The 17,878-nt window shown below is 42.9% G+C and overlaps 1 protein-coding gene across 2 annotated transcripts in view; it reads right to left on the reverse strand.

Annotated features, from left to right (window-relative positions):
• Positions 1 to 17,878, reverse strand: part of CACNA1B (calcium voltage-gated channel subunit alpha1 B) — a 470,294-nt gene that overhangs the window by 150,288 nt on the left and 302,128 nt on the right. For both annotated transcript variants that reach the window (XM_090021362.1, XM_090021361.1), the window contains 4 exons: positions 12,837 to 12,949; positions 8,417 to 8,548; positions 6,738 to 6,810; positions 1,332 to 1,449 (listed from right to left, as the gene is read on the reverse strand). In XM_090021362.1, the coding sequence (XP_089877488.1) occupies positions 1,332 to 1,449; positions 6,738 to 6,810; positions 8,417 to 8,548; positions 12,837 to 12,949 (436 nt within the window). The remainder of the gene's footprint in view (positions 1 to 1,331; positions 1,450 to 6,737; positions 6,811 to 8,416; positions 8,549 to 12,836; positions 12,950 to 17,878) is intronic.

Genomic DNA, 17,878 nt, shown 5'->3' on the forward strand with positions numbered 1-17,878 from the left:
TGCACTGCATGAGGTAGATGCCTGATTACAGAAACCTGGTCTGCTCTGGGTAGTAGCTCCTGCTGCTCACTGACAGAGTGAATTAGAGCTGGGTAATTCCAAGGAGAGCCACTTAAATGACAAGTACAACTTGGGTGCCATATAATCTGCGGCTCCTTGTCATAATTCCTCACACAGAATAAGGAGGACTATGCAAGAGGAAAGGGCTGTAGTGTTGCTGCACAATAAATATACGATAGAGTCCATGGTTTCTTACCTTTCTTCAAAAGTGGAAGCCTTAATGATTCTATATGCTATGTCTCAAGACTGCTCTTTCCCCCACTCCTCCCTTCAACAGGATTTGCCAGAAAAAGCCCTTTGCTGAACTGGAGTGAAGGCTGCTGAACCCAACGGTCTCTCAGGTGGGAGCGACTGTCTAGTCTGATAAAGTTACTTTGCACTTCTACACAGCCTGTCACCCACATATCTGGAAGTGCCTTACAACAATGAGCTTTCTTATCCCTGCTTTACAGATGGAGAAACAAACCAAAGTACAGAGAAACTGGGGTCCGGTTTACACCTAAGCATGTACCAGTATAACTAAAATGGTTTCTTCACACTTCTTTGGTGTTTCAGTGCAAAATGTGCATGGGCAGATTGAGAGGGTCCCAGTTCAAATGACATTCAATGATTCTTCTCAATCTAGGCTAAATCAAAGACAGACACTAAATCTGAAGTAAGAGAGTCTACACACAACTTTGTACTGAAAAAACAAGATGTGAATGGACATGGATTAAAGCTCTGATTGCACTGCAATGGGGACCAGTGCATACTACAGGTATAGGCATACTGGAGCCAGCTTAATCTTGCTTGTACGGGCTCAGCAGGAGCCAAGCCAAGGCAATGCAAGCTTCAACCACCTGTGCAAGTACCCATGATCTCTGGTTGGTTTGTACCACCCCCCGTGCTGAAGCTTATGTTATTGCATCTTCACTACACTGTTTTCCAAATTAGCTAGATGAAAGCTTGCTGAGCTCACTCACACTACTGTGCTGCAATCATACCTCCCATTGCAGTATTTACTATTAGAGTTACCTGGTGTTAGTCTAGTTAGTGCTTAGAGCATGGCTGTGCAGGGACAAGTCCTAGGCATCTTACACAAGGTCATCCAGAGAGCCAGCGGCAGAAATGAAATAGAGCTCAGGTGTCCCGACTCCCAGCCCTATGTGGTATCCCTCTGCACTGCATTGTCTTTCATGCTTCAGGAGGTTGAGGCACCTTGTACGCTTGACTTGCGGGTGAGGAGATTGCCTGACATCCCCTGAAAATTCATTTCAAAATGGCAAGGATACAGTTACCAAACAATGTCAGGACGATGAAGTAAACGCAAGAGAACATTCCTGAGTGGACACCGCCCTGTGACTCTATCCCATGATACATCACCGCGTTCCAGTCTTCACCAGTCAGTATCTGCAGAGAGTAATTGGAGAAAAAAGAGGAGAGAGGCTGATGCAAGGACTGGAGTACTGAAACATCAGTTGTATGTAGCTTTCTCTCCTAGGAGAAAATTATGGGAAAAGGACGTGGTAGAAATGTGTGACAAGCATTCAGGCCCCTCGGCCTTCTTTTGCCTAGCCAGTATCTGTAACTTCTGCAGCCCTTTCTCTGCCCAGAATTGGCTGCATCTTTTCCTGCGTCCTTTAAACAGCACAGGGCTAGATCCTTTCTGAGAACTCCAAACAATACATTTCCAGATGTAGGCAGCCTAAACTAATTCAGCTTAGATAAAACCAAAATAATACCATGATTTCAGGAGATTCAGAAGAGAAAATAGATATTACAGACTGGGATACAGAAAGTACCTTCCAGCTAGCTGAGGCAGTATGTGGGGTCACAGAAGGGATTAAATCTGGATTAAGGGATCAACCCATCCAAACCTCAGGAACCAGAAAATTAGGATTTGACTGTCCACAAAAGCAACAGAAACAGCTGTGGTTTACTCTGAGGACCAAAGCAGGCACCACTGGGCAGGATGCAACTAGCAGCACCACTTCATGATGGCTCTCTGGCTCTAGTCCCACTTCAGAGCGTCTTCCTTTTTTCTGGAGCCACCTGCTTTCTGCTGTCTGGTAGCATCTGTACATCGAGAGGGAGGCCGGGGTGCCGGGTGCAGACAGCCAGCATGCTGAAGTGGTAGGGGCTGACCTCCTTTACATCCCTGCCTGCACCACCCTTAGAATCTCCCGCTCCTTTTTATAAGCCTGTCACACAGGCCAAGGTTTCCGCTGCACCGTATGCGACTTTTCCTGTCGCAGGAAAAGAGTTACTGACTTCCAAACCCAATGCCCTAACTGGGCAAAGAAGGTAAAACTCCCAACACAGCACAGGAAGTCAAACCCCTTGTGCCCCCAATTTCCTTGAAGCCCTATTTATTGCATCCAACTGCTGCCAAAGCTATGAACACTGCTTCTCTCGGTGTTTCCTTTTTCATTTCTCTCCTGTGAAGGGGGGAGAGGAGGAGGTATGCAGACCACTCCAACTCCAGCTTGACAGCCATTCATTCCCCCAGAGATGCTAACTATCACCCTCTCCACTCTGGCAGTGGCTGTTGTTCTTGTGCTCCCTTCTAAGGGGACACCTGGTAGCCCACCCCCTACATTAGTGCATTGCACGGAGAACACGGCAGAGAAGAAGGAACGTGTGGAATATATCTAGAACCTGCCTTTACCATAGTTGAGGGAGAAATTAGAGGCCTCTGTGTGTGCAAGCAGATGCCTTCTGGTAAGGACCTATGTTGGCTGACAGAAGTGTCTGGGGAAGCTGGGGGAGCCTATCCTGAGTAAGAGTTGATGGCTTGGAGGGATACCTGCAGTTTACCAGATGTAACTGAAGGGTGTCCGGGAGGTGCTGACATGACTAATAGCTGGGGTCCTAAATGGGGAACTGGGAGGTGCATGGGATGACAGGGAGGTAGCTGGGAAGGGTGGGAGATAGGGAGGGTGACCATATGCCCCAGTTTAGCTGGGACAGTCCCAGATTTCAGAGGCTGCTCCCGGCTGCCCGCTGAAAATTATAATAGGAGTCCCGGAAACTCAAGAGCATGGGGTAAGGTCAGGTTGGGAGGTGGAGTGGCACAGAGCGCTTTGCAGGTGGGCAGGCAGGCACTGGTGACTACCCAGCACACCACCCTGCCCCTGCCAACTTGTGAGAGTGCAATGGGAGGGGGATGCAGTGTCCCAGATGTCCCAAATGAATGTCCTGGATTTCCTCTGCTCAGCGTAGGGGTAGGTGATGGAGGCAGAACACAGTCCGGCAGTGAACCCCCCGGCTTTCCTCACTGGTTACTGCTCTCATCTCAGCTCTCATGTGCCTCCCAAATGACATTTGTGAGAGCAGGATGGAAGGCAAGCATGGAAGGCAAGTATAGAGGGCACCCAGCTTTCTGCTCAGGAAACACAAGAGCACCCTGGGGGAACAACTGCAAAGAATTTCCCCTTGGCCACTCAGCAGTCCAGCCACATGAGCACGAGTTAGTCTGAGCTGTTGCCATTGTTTTACTGCTGCACAAGATGCAACACACCTGGCTGCCCTAGTCAAACAAGAAGAGAACCACCCAGTCTGCAAAGACTTTGTGCTCCCTCTACCTGCTGCCGTGGAGGGGTCCTCTCTTGGGTGCAGCCCTGAGGTCTGGAGGGAGGACAGGGCAAGAGGCAGGAGCCAGCCTCCAGCCGGCATGCGGCTGTTTTCAGAGCTGCCAGAACGTAAAGAGTCAGAAGCAGCAACCTGCTGGGAACAGAACCCGGGTGTCCCGACCCCCAGTCCTGTGGGTCATCCTCTGAACAACATTGTCTTTCACATTTTGGGGGCGGGGAGAATAAACCCCCTTCCCCAACTGAGCAGCTCCCACTGAATTTTAGTGGTTGACAACATACTAACAATAAGTAAATGAATAACAATAAAATTCATCACAGTTATTGGTTGCTTATTCCATAGTAAAACCATTCATTTTTGACTGCCCTGCATGGCTGATTCTAGCAGCTGTTGGAATTCAGACTTCTAAACAGGAAGTTCTGTCTATATTCAGTAAGAGAAAAAAGAAAGTCTAGTGCACTGTTAGCAATCAAGTAGCATGTGCAAACAATATGCTAGAAACAGTCACAAATTCCAGCCTATATTCCTTGGAGAGAGGAAGTGACTCTAGCTGCTGGTATGATGGTGATGCTGATGATGACACAAGAGTAGGTAAAGTGTAGTAAAATGATCCTAATGACTCCTAAGGGTATAGTATGGTCATAGACCAGCATAAATCTGAAATAATTCCCAGCTATGTATTTACACATGAGTGACTGTGTATATGAATCTGGCCACTCATCTTTTAGTATGTGATAAATTATGCAAAAGCATTTTCACAAACATTTGTTCAAATGAATTCCACGTATTTGCAACTGCTCCCAAGTTTGCTTTCCAATAATATTCATAGAGCAGATTTTATTCTCACAAATGTTCATAGAAAACACTTCAGATATTTGTATACATAGGTATAAGCATGACAATTAAAGCTTGAAGTGTTCAAGAGTCAATAGGAAACCCATTGTGAATTTTGGGGATCCATTAATTCAGAAAGCAGGGAAGGCATGTAACTTAGGGAATCAATCACAGGTTGCAAACCAAATTTCAGTCAGTAAATACGCAAGCCAGAGTTGCACTGAATAGTTTATGAACAAGTTGTAGGCTATATAAACTTTTTGCCATATCATACTGAATAGAGAACCAAGTAATAAAAATAATTGTCTGCCTTATGAAACATTTTCAGAAGATGAATGGGCTAAACAGTCCAGATTGGTTCTGGTGAATAGTTTGTTCAGGAATTCTCAGCGTTTAAATACTACTGCTGGCTGAAGAGTCATCAAGTAATGAAATTAAAATAGCTTTTAAGATCTGTTCCATAATATTAATAGACTAATTAGTGTGCTAGTAGCATCAAAGGTAGGATGCCAACTCAGGAAAGCGTTTAAGCACATGGTTAAAGTGCTACCCTGAATGGAGATGCTTGTCTGAATTGGGGCCTGAATGAAAGCAAAATGATTTAAAGCCAGCTTTAGCCATTTATGCAATACCCCTTCACAGAAGAATGCAGCTCACTCATCCAAAAGCAGAGGGTCATTAGTGTGAGTATTGGTTTGAATTCTCAGACCTGAACTGCTCAACAGTATGTTCTTCCTCTGAACCAAAGTTCAGCAACTTCCCACCTCTACCATCCCACATCCCTTCAGGCACGCATCAGACCTACATCTTAGCAGCTGGCAGCATTTAATTGTTTAAGTGGCAGTCAGCTCTCAAGTAGTGGACCACATATGGTTAATAGACATCTTTCTAGTTTATACAGCTTCTCTGTGTTTATGGAGGTCGTAAATACTCTGTGCTAAGCAGCTTTCCACATGACTACTGGTGTAAAGAAATGTAGCAATTTACCATAAAATAATATTCCCCTATGCAATGCCTAGCATTCAGTTTATAAAGGCTTTCTCCGGTCCCACGAGTCAGAAAAGGGTTCAGCAGTGATGCATGATTGTCACAAGGGAAGTTGGCCCTGTAACAGTTTGGAGTCTGATGTACCCTGTACCAGGCCATTTTCCCATAAATAGGGAATAATCTGTGGAGATGTAATAGTAGGTGGCTGTGACCTAGCCAAAAAAAGAAATGGGCAGCCTAAGCTCAGAGGGAGAACTGAAGGGAGCCAGTTTCAGCAGGAGCCAAAAGGCTTTGGTCAGGGGTAGGGGGAGAGAGGAGCTTTTACAACAGGTAAGACCTGATGGAAGGATGGAAGTTATCATCAGGCACTTCCCAAGATAAAAGACTTTGAAGGGTGCCAGGGGCGGGATGAATTTGCTTGTTTTAATTGTTGTTGATCTGCTTGAACAATAAATGCATTACTGGAAAAAGGGATCAACTGACCAATGCTGATTGGAGTATTGCTGATGCACTGGCCAGTAGGCTGGCTCACTGCCTTGTATGAAAGAACAGAAAATGTGCTGGGATCAGGCTCCAAAGCTAGGCTCGGGTAGTGTTTGTTATAGTGATGTGGTGTCATCAATGAGTGGCAGAATCAGGCCTTTAAAATCTAAGTTACAAATCTCCCAGGACTGCTGTTCTCTCATACCATCACATTGTGTTGCCTAAGGCTGATGACTCTTTCCTTGCCCCCCATTGATTTTAATTCTTATGTGGCACTCTCTTATCCTGCAAACATTATAGTGCAAAATGCTACATTATTTCTTCATTGCCTTGGGCCAAACTTAGGTTACTTTCTTCATTAAATGTCAGTAAATGCCAGAGGGAGCGGAAGTAGGTCTTGCAAGTTCAGTGGATTCTTTGTGCTACAATAAATAGATGCAGTGCAGGGTGTCACAAGTGAAGCGTGTTACTACATACAGCATATAGTACTGTGGAAGTGGCCATGAGAAGAATGCCAAAAGGCCTCATATAGTCCTTCGAACGTTCAGTAGAGCTGCTGGTTTACACAGATTTTTACAGTAAAAGAATTCTTGATTATTAGATTAATGGGTGATTTTACTGGTAACAATATATTATCCAAGAGATAGATATTCTTCTCTAAGGAGCAGCAGACCATGGGCAAACAAAACTTAGTTCCCACCTTCCTATTCCAAATACCTTAATGAGACATCTCTGTTTGAATGGAACAAAGATTTCAGGGAGGTGTCCTTCAAGTGCATACACAATAAAAGAGGCAGCTTTACCTGAAACACAGTGAGGATGGCAGCAGGAAAAGTATCAAAGTTTGTGGTAGGTGTTTCATCTTGAAAATTAAACCTAAGGAGTAGCACAAAATAAGTAAAAAAAAAAATGCAGGGGAAAATACATTTTTACGCATCTCATGATATTCTCAAACCTTAGTAAGAGACGATATTTGTTTTACATGGCAGTAATAATGTAGTCAGATTCAAAAGGATGTTAATATTCCACTTGCTATATATTTAGTACAGCTCTTGAATGAACAGATGTTTGTGCCACAGAAATGTTGGCCTTTTGAAATTAGTTTCCATTTCAAATGAAAATGGGAAAATATTGTAACATTTGTGGCACAAAAAAGTCCAGAAAGTTTCAAATGTGAAACGTCAAAATTCTAGATAAAGTTCTGAACCAACATTTCAACATAACTGTTATTTTAAGGTGGGGGGGGGCATTAATTAAATGATAGTTTATATTGAAAGAGAATAAGAAGTGTCCTTTGTTTCAAAAGTTCTGATTGAAACTGAATTTCTTTTTTTTTTTTTTTGACATTTCTTAACGGAAAACAGAATTTTTTCATAAAAAATTATATTTTCCTAATTAAAAAATTCAGGTTTGAGAAAACCCTATTTTTCAGTATGCAAACATTCCACATGAGAAAAAGTATTTAGCTTTAGTCATCACTGAAAGAATTCTCTTGCTCCTCAGAGGAGAAGTTGCTACGATGTACTTGCCTCCAGATTATGGAATAATGCCGCAATACTTACTGGACTGTGGTACCCAGAAACAAAATTAATACCATAGTAGTCTCTATTCAAAAGTCTCTTAAAAGAGAGTTAAGCATCCTTAATTCCATTTTACAGGTGGATACAGAGAGGTAAAGTGATTTGCTCAAGGTCAGCCTGCAAGTCACTGGTCAAACCTGGGCCAGAACCCAGATCTCCCAAGTTCCAATCCAGTGCACTATCCAGGAGGTCTACATTGCATAAGACTCAAATGCAATCACCTGGTAAAGTTAACCTAATGCTCATTATACTTTCTTTTTTCTTAAAAAAAGGAAAAGGAATGCATTCCTATTTCAAGATGCTAAGTCAACAGCCCTTAAGTGTGTGGGTGAAGTCCTCCACCTATCCACAAACCACATACAGCCCTGTCAGCAGCAATGCAAGTTTTCCCACACCATTCTATTACTCAGCCTAAACATTTACTTCATAAAGGAGAACTTATCAGTGAGTAGTTCACCTATCTTGACCCATTCTGGCAGTTGCTTTTGTACTGTGAACACCTGGGGTACAGACAGAAGTGATAGTTTTCTCGTGATCTGACCACTGAAAGCACTCTACAGCCATGACCAAACAGAAGTGCATGGCTACAAAGCTCTTTAAAAGGGCCCAATCCTGCAAAAATCTGAACCCTTATTGCATAAGGGTTCAGATGAAGATGTTTCAAAACGTAGCATCTTCAATAAACTTCTGTCTGCACTGCTGTTCATTTAGGAGACCGAAACTGGCAACTCGTTTCTTGTAAGCCAGAGAACAGACAAAATCAATCTAGATTCAAAAGATTCTGTATCCCATTACAAATACTCCGAGCCATTTTGTCCCTCCTGGGCCTTTTGCCAAGGGCCAGTGTTTTAACATTAGGTATGCTATTCAATGATTGTTAAAGGAGTAATCGCTTAACTTACTGTCCTCCAAAGAGCTGCATCCCCAGCAAAGCAAACACGACGATGAACAGGAACAGCAGGAAGAGCAAACTGATGATGGATTTCATGGAGTTCAGCAAGGACACCACCAGGTTTCTCAGGGAGTTCCAATATCTACATTGTAAATCAAAGCAAAAAACAAATGGTGTTACCGAGTTAGGCACCTTCCTCTGGAAAGATTAAAGTAATTTATCCCCTATACAAAGAAGTGATGAACAGTGATGATAGATTTGCAGTGGGAGACGGTCTAAATTAGAAAGCCTTAAACTCATTTGGGTCAAACTCTCCAACTGGTATGATGCCAACAGATGGCATACTACAGCCCATTCAAAATCATGTATAGAATCCAAGAAGTCAGTGATTGAAAACACCTATCTGGTCACCTTGAGTGTATGCCTTCCACTGGAAAACTGTGACAAACAGCAAATTCCCCAGCACTTTGTCCAATCTTGCTTTAAATCCTCTAAAACAGAGTTTTTGGAGGTTACCCCCCTTAATTTGTTCTATATAACATATACTTCCATGTATTGTCATGTCCTGTAACATGCATTTCAACTGCTGGGCATATCACGAACAAGGGTTTTGTCTATGATGTGAAGGTGAGAACGAACCAGGTGACTGTAAACAATCCATTTCTCTAAGACAGAAGCCAGGATTGAATGGCTCACTCCCATAAGAGCCTGAACCCCCAGCCAGTCAGTCAGCCATTAGGCCCTTTTGTACACGGTTTAAACTTGAACTTGCATTTGTTTGTTTAATGAACTGAGCCCAATTATCACAGGTCTCAAAATCCCACATTGGAGCACTTAAACTGGTTTTGGAAGTAGGCATTTACACATACGGCAAGTGCGTTTATGGGGGATTACCCATTCTGTTTAGGCACCCCATGACTGAGCATTAACTTCACTGCATCAAAACCGTGCAGTCTGGATAAGAAGTCAAAGGGGAGGAAGGAAGACTACCTAGACTGAGAGCTGACCTGCACATGTGAAGTTCCACCTGACCAGAAACTGCTGCTCAATCTGTTCTTACCCCTCCGAGCCCTCCACCACTGCTCCCCTCCCTTACAACCCTTAGCGTACACGTGCATGCACACACGCACAGAGCGGAGAGGCACACTACATAATGGAGGTCCTGAGAGGGTGCTCAGAAGTGGCACTTTCTCTTTGTTTTATTGCCCTGCTGAGAAGAAGCAGGGAGCATTTATATTAGGAAAACTAATGAATCAGAAAATGCAGAAAGAGCTATTAAAGCATAAGTTCCTTTTAACAATCTCCTGTTAGACAGACAGGCTTGAGAAACAACACGGTTAGAGCAGACATTGCGAAATGGTCATTTAGAGCCATTTTATATGCTGACTGTGAAAGGCTTTCTGATCAGTAGAGGATCCTCAGCAGGATTTTTTTTTTTCGTATCTCTCCCAACTCTTTTTGTCCAATTACTTCTGTTGCCGCCCTAATCTAGACCTGAAAGCTACCATATGGAGCCCAGTATCTATGGCAACCTGCCCAGCAATTCTGTCCTGCACCTCCTTCAGCTGGGGTCTGGGGGAGGCTTGGGATCTGGAGCCCTCACTGAAGAGCAGCTGCTTGTATGTGAGGATAAATGGCGCCCATGGATTCATCTCCTGCCCTTCTTCAGCACCTGTGAGCAGCTCCCCCAGGGGAAGCTGGCTTCCATAAACGCTCATAATGACTCTGTTTCACCTGCTCTTCCAGGTCTTTTCTGTTTCAGGTTTCCCATTCTTTTCCTAGGGAAAAAGGACCACCTTCTGTCCCATCATGTGGCTCTGAGAGTTGCACCAGTGCGAGTCTCACAAGTGCCAAAGGTGAACAGAAGTGAACATAAATAGATCTGAGTAGTCACACTATTAACTGTCCACACAACAGGAACCTGCATCCGTGCTTCATCCATCCCCACTGTGTCTCCAAGAAGTGGGTTGTCGCATACAGCCAGCAGCGTGGATTTTTGGGAGAACTTCATAGACTCAGAGCCTCTACAACTCAAGCAGCTGAAACTGAGCCTGGCCAGGTTTTGATAGTAAAAAGGGATGAACTGATTTTACATGAGGGAGAGAGGTAGTTTAGGAAGCAGTCTCTTTGCACCGACATGAACCAAGCGAAACTTGGTGCAATGCCCAAGCTGCTATATCTCAGTTAACCTGAGATATAGGACAGGTGCCAGGTTATCCTGAAACACCTCAGCACACATCAATTATTTCAGCACCCCTCCATGGCTGATTATAGACCCCCAGGCTCTAACTAGGAGTTAAATTTCTACAGTTGCCAGTTACCATTACAGTTCTGTCATGACAAGGAGGAAATTATGTTGAGCTATTTTCTCATCTTCCTCTCTCTGAATTTCAATGCCTCTTCGGCTGTATTCCCACTCATTGTAGTGATGTGCCATCCTGCTGTGACCTTTTCAGCCTGCTGTAATTTAACTTTCTAACCATCATGTTGCTCTGCCTTTTGCAATCTTCCTTGCTTGTGCTAAGCGGAGGAATAGGCCTCTGAATCAAAAGGCTTAATACCCCCAATTATTCAAAGCAGGGTGGCATGCCTTTGCCTTCTGCTGAAGGAATGAGAGGCAAAAATCCAAGGGTGGGATGCATCAGAGAAAGTCTGCAGTCAAAGCTAGAGAAAGAGGAAAGAATTTGCACAGGGTGAAGCTGCTTTCATGGGAGAAACTGTAATGAGAACTGGACAGAAGTAACGCAGTCTTTGTACCTCTTTCCCTTTTAACTTTTTAAAATATCCTGCAGCCAGCTGTGCTGGACCTGGGAAGTGCCTCCTCATCAACATGGCCAGTCAGACACCAGACTGTGTACCAGAAACGTCAACCAATCCAAGAGGTCCTGTACCTACACAGAGAACGGTCTATGCTCCTAGGCAGCAATTTTTAAGGTACTGAGTGAGATCCTAGCTTCAATTGAGCTAGTGGGATTTTTTACATTGATTTCAGCCAGTATGCTGCAAGACAGCAGGGTATCTGACTTTCTGGTAATATGTGAAATGATTCTACTGACTTCTTGTCTTGGCTGTATAAAATCATACCTTTAGCTGAAATATTCAATTGTTCAAAGCTGGTGAAAGATAGCAGAAATATCATCTTAACTTATAAATAGATTTAAAACTCTTAAAAGAAAGCACTACATGGAGTCCAAAAAAGTTTATAAACTCTTGTGGGCTTGGGCTAACTTCATTGCTGGTAATTAATTGCTACAACATTATTAAGACAGGTGGAATCATTCACCTACAGGCTATCAAAAATTTGGTTTGACTAAGTACCTTCTGGACATGTCTGCTTATAATTTTAAGATTTTTTTTTTCCTGGTCTCTTGATCATCTGACAATGTATGAAAGTCTGGAGTTCCTCAGACACTTGTATTTAAAAATTGTTTCTACAAAGTGACCAATTTATGTTAATTCAGCTAATCCTACATGGCCTAAAGCAGGGGTGGGCAATTATTTTGGGCAGAAGGCTGCCTACTGAGTTTTGGCAAGCCATCAAGGGCTGCATGACAGGCAGCCCAGGGCAGATAAATATTAATTTTCTACATTTTTAGGGGCCCCGTGGGCCGGATAGAATGGCCTGGCAGGCTGCATCTGGCCCCCGGGCCGCATTTTGCCCACCCATGGCCTAAAGGATATCAGAACTGTGCACATGAATGACCAGAGAAATATACAGGTACTTCAATGGTAATTTTATATATGCCAGTTGGCTAATTTAAGCATCCAAGTTCAGAATCTGACCAAGTTAAAAAAACTAGATTTCCCTTTGTAAATCCCTTTGTTCTCCTTCTGCTAAAACAAATAGATAATTAAAAAGAAGGGATGAGTAAATTCATTTGATGAAAAAAACCAAACCAGCATGACCACCCAAATATTTGAAGTAATTATAACAATTAATTTTATAGTAACAATTCTAACAGCCTGCACATGTTGTTCTAAATAGATTAATACATTCCCCAAGAGGTGTGTGGTTCATTCCAATGAACGTTAATTGGACACTCAAGAAAGAACAAGTGAAAAGCTTTGGCCACCAAGTTTTACTTGGAAACTATGGGCCTCAGGACATTCCTCTAAGGCAGTGGCAATGCAAGTGCCTTTGCTATGGCATCAGTTCAACTTAATCTCATCCTACAGTAGTAGGGTATCTTAGTCAGTATGGCCTGCATAGCTGTAGCACTGATGGCCCAGTATGCTAGCCACAGATTGTGTTAAGACTTGCATCAGACATGCTGGAACAAGGCAGCCTGAGACAGCAACATTGACCAATATTCTCAATGGCTCTGTAAGTATGCAAGGCAAGCAGGGAACACTGCTGCTTATATGGTAATTATGTGAATATTCACACTGCGTTAAATATCCAAAGGGAGTAAATGGAATCCCACACTTACTTGGTTACTTTGAAAATCCTCAGCAGTCGAAGAGCCCTCAATACACTGATGCCAAATGAGGTACCAGGCTTCACTGCAGCCCAGATAACTTCAAAAATACTCCCCACAATCACCTGCAAGAATAATACATTTTAAGAAGGAAAAACAGTTGTTCAGCCAGCCATGGCTTGGGTTCCCCAGGGACTGAAAGAGAGATAGATTTTGAAGTCTGATGGGATTCTAATGGGGACTGCCAATACAGTTTGCATACTCAAGGAATTAGCAAGAAAAACCCTAAACTCTCAGAGACAATAGTTTTAGCTTTGTAATTCTACAGTCCAGCCTGAAAGGGTGCAAAATCCATAGCCACACTGTTCCAGGAGCACTATCTCCAGCTCTGGTGCACTGGCCACTGTACTAAGAGCTCAGAGCCAAGGCTCTCCCCATTTCAGCTGCAGCCCACCCAGATCAGACCAGCAGCTCATCAGAGGCTGTCATAACAACTCATACTATGCAGGTTCTAGAAGGCTGAGAGGCCAGTAAAGGATTGCACTTAATTCAGAACTGATCTGGCCTTGGAAACAAGATTTTAAAAGTATATATTTTGCATTTCATAAAAGTTGGTAAAAAAGTGCTGCTTAAAAGTGTGTTTATGGAGTACCTGTACTAAAATTTGCAGCCATTTCCAGAAAGTTAAAATGCAAGAGTTCCAGAGGAACCAAGTCTATGGGTATCTGCAATCATTTTTTTTTATATACAAATTACTACAAGTATGTTTATTTCAAGTTCAGTGTTTTCAAATTTGGACCTCACTACCGTGTGCCTAGGAAGAGCAGGGTGTAACAGTAAGGAAGGAGGAAGGAATTGTAGGGTAGGGTGCAGAGGATAAGTGAGCACCCCCTGCCCAATTTATTTTCTGTGCTGTAGCAGTTGGAGGGGGATTAATCCAAGGCAAACCTCCAATAATTAGATTCTATACCTGAAAAATTATAACAAATTTATACATTTTCCTTATATAGTATCTAATTATTGGGGGTCATTTTATATTCAAGTAAATCCGGTAAAAGTAATTTGGTCACTGCTTAAATGGTAAGAGAATATGGACATTTCTTCGCAATTTCTCTTTTTTTTTTTTGGGGGGGGGGGGGAGGGGGAAGAGGGAGGGTTGTTATACCAAATCCATGGAGTTTTATGGAAAACCATGATGAACAGACAAAAAACCTGTACCTGTACTACACTCTGAGCAATGGTATGAGATTGTCAACAGTCTGGACACTCCATTTGGATACAAAATTCCAGGTCCCTTTTAGCACAATATAAGTCTGCTGATAAGCTAAAACTGGTTTAGGTGAAGGGAAAGGGAAATGCCACCCAATAATTCCTTGGTTCAAGAAGTCCTACAAACAAAAGGGCATTGTATATTCCCAATCACTCATCCACTTGCTACCATTAGAAGAATTAATCAAAGGATTTAAGAAACTCTCCGCTCCTTTATAATGTATCAGTCTCAGGGATCCATTTTGTATCAGTAAATAACTTCCTTCAGATCTGAGTTGCAAACTCATAGTTAATTTTTGTGCCATATTAAAATGACCTCTTGGGAGTAATTCCACAAAAGACCCTCAGGGGCTATTTCTCACAGGGCCAATGTCTTTCTGTTTTGTTGCTTTTCTGTTTTGCATTTGAACTGTTTCATCCCAATGGTTTGTCAAACTAGAGAATTGTGTGTTGTTCCAAAGAGGCTGAAGAAACTGAATTAATTTGGGGAGGGAAGGTGGGTGAGGGGAAGACACACAGCTAGATATAGGCTCCCAGTAGGTTCTCCTTTAGAAGAAGAATTAGAAAAAGATCAGCCCCGCCTCCCTTAGGGGACTTGCAGTCTGCAGAGCTTATAACCAATGCTACACTGAGTAAGGCATGAAGGAAAGCAGATGGGCCTGGTGGATTTGTTCTGTGTTTAATATAAAATTCCTAAATCATCTGTCGCTGAAGATCAGGTACAAGGTCTCTTCCTTGTGGATGCAGCATTGTGAATAATAATGAGTTTTTTTAAATACATGAAGGGGAAACTAGCAGATATCATGAGAGACAGCCTGACCTTATGGTGCAGTCCCTCTTTTGTGAATAGAGCACCTTTCACTAGGATGGAATATAAGGCAAAAATGAAGCAAAGAAATCAAATGCCTAATTATAAGTCTTAAAAATCTAACTAATTTTCTTGGCACAGCTCACCCCACCTAGGATTTCCAAAACAGTCAGGTTGCTCGGTATTTAACTCCCATTTATTTTCAATGGTAGTTGGGTGTCATATTCTTTAGCTGTCTTTGAAAATCTCAGCCACAATGTGTGTCCTTGACCACGGTTTTTTTGTCAGGTCTTCTATTTTTCAGATTCAGACAAGGACCTGGTGTCTTTAGTTTAGATAACCTTCATGAATTATGCCCCAAAGGGAGGACACAGATATCTTTACCTTATGGGTACTAGTGACTGCAGGTGCAATATTGCACCTTTTATATTATGTGCGCTAGTGACTATAGATGCAATATTGCACCCAGAATCATTTCTGCTGCAGTTTGCTGCTGCAGAACTGTGAAGCTGTATCTGCAACTCTAGTCCTAAGCACTGTGTATCCTGAATGATCCCTAGAATTCAAAATAGATATTATGCTTGACTAAGGTTTATTTTCCTCTTCCTTGAAGAAGCAGTGAAAGGTAATGGATCACAGGCCCTGCAGAGCAAAGTTTTTCACATGAGAGTGATGACACACCTGATGCCTTACACAGACTTACCCTGAGAGTGCCTCATTTAGTTCTACAAAGAACTTCTAGGACCAAATCACTAGCCTAATACATCCTTGGTTTCCTTGCTAAGAATGCCAAGTTGTAATGTCAGCTATGATGATTAATCTGAAGGACAGGGAGGGGGTGCACTTGCCAAAGGCAAAATGAGATCTAATAGCACAATTCTGAGATTCTGAAAGCGGTGAAGAAATAGTCAGTCAATGGGGAAAGGGAACCATTATCAGTGTGCACAAGTCTAAAGACCATCACCCAGGAGAACTGACAAAAAGACATAAGATGCCCTAGGTCATCTCCTCCCACCCTAAACGGACACAGACGGTAGGGACAGACATTCAAAAAGGCTGAGGCTTAACTGATTCAACCTTTGCAGGTTAGTCAACCCTGCCTAGACTTAATCAGTTTGTAACTGTACAGACATCCCCCCCTGGACTGACAAAATGTAGGCACATGCCTGCAGTGGCTCAGGCTAGAGGCCGGGAGGTGCTAGAGCAGCCCTCCTTTCCCTTCTACAGTGTTGAGCTGGGGGAGGAGTGTTGATTAGCTCCAAAGAGCCCTAAGCCTGTCCTGTCTCCCTTTGTCTAGTCTCCCACAGCACGGACCGTTGCCAGCATGTGCTCTGCTAGCTAATGCTGAGAGGTGTCTGTGTAAGGCAAAGGGGATGGGGGATCCCTGCTTAGCAAGGATTTGTGAGGGGAGGGGAGGAGCAGGGGGAAGCCAGGCAGACACCTGCATTCTCTGCCAGAGCTCCAGCCAGAGAGCCCCGCCCAGCCCAGAGAGCATGCTGGGGGAACCTGGTTTAACTTAAACCAGGGAGGGGTCTGGGAAAGGCATTGCATAAACTGGTTTGACCCAAATCCATTAAGACTGATACTACATTCAGTCATTCAATGTAGTATCAGACTTAATGGATTTGAGTCAAACCAGTTTATCTCAAACCAGTTTCAGCCTTTTTCAAAATGGTTTATGTGCCCTGCACATCTGTTCTGTTACAGGTTTAAACCAGCTTCTGATCACTTAAACTGGTTTATGTGTAATGTCTGTCCCTAGCCCATGATTGTGGAGAGAATGGCAATTGCACCTTGAGTTTCAGAGTTAGTGTACAAGACAGGAAATATTGCAGACAGATCCTGGGTTTGGATTTAGGTACACAATTCTCATTAAAGATGACAGAAGTTGTGTGAACCCCTGTGAAGCCAATTTAGCCCAACTTAACAAGCAAAAGTTGCCAGCACAGATTTGTCTTTACTGGAATCAAAATGAATTAACTATGGGTCATGGATTTTATACTGTTCATATGTAACCAAGATTACCTTTTAGCTGAAGGGGGACAGGACCTCTGGCATTGAAACACAAGGATCTGAGTGTTATACTCTCTGTCATCATAAGTACTGAGCAACTGTGGCATGTTGCACAGCAATGACTGCATCCTGCACAACCAGGTACTCATTCAGATATCACTGTATCTTTCTGTACTGGCATCAGGGGTGAAGCAGTAGATTACTAGATGGAGGGGAATCTGAGCTGGATTTGTCAGTGCACTTCTACAGTTTTGTACTAGTGTAAATACAGTGAGGGTCAGCCAGTGTTAAATCAGGCCCTACATTTAATTGTAAATAAAGGAGGAGTAAACAATAAAAACTGCTTTCATAAATGATTAACTAACTATTCCCCAACATCATAAAGAACATGAAGTATTCTTCAGTAATTGCCCCCAAAACTTCAGTAACTGTTGCAAGCAGTGTAGACCACTGTAGATTTTGTTAAATATGTATGATTTTTTTGCTGGGGGACTAAATTCATGACTCTCCTTCTATACCACGTGATAGTTTCAAAACCCTACTCAAATTGTCCCAATCATTGGGTATTTATTTCCTAAACTTTTAAATTGTAGTGGTTGAAGACAAGCATTAAAATCCATCCAAAATAATTTAGACACCCAAACAAGGGCTTGATTTTTACAGGTGCAGTGCACCAGTCTTTAAATCATTGTCATATGCTCAGCAGCTCCCCCAAATGCTACTACTTTTATTAGTGACGCCTGGTTATGGGTTTGTGTGTTTAGCACTGAGAACTCAAAATTGAAAATCACCACCAACTATTTTGAGTGGCAAGTGTCTGATTGATTGCATGGTAGGGAATAGAAAAAGGGGAAATATTTTAAAAAGAAACTCTCTCCATTTAAAATGCAGGTTCTCTCACAGTAACCAGAGCATTTACTGATACTGCTGATGAAAATATCCCTGTGATCTTCTACTACATAAT

The sequence above is a fragment of the Crocodylus siamensis genome, chromosome 11 (genome assembly GCF_052110815.1).
Source record: "Crocodylus siamensis isolate JL-2025a chromosome 11, ASM5211081v1, whole genome shotgun sequence".
Lineage (NCBI taxonomy): Eukaryota > Metazoa > Chordata > Crocodylia > Crocodylidae > Crocodylus > Crocodylus siamensis.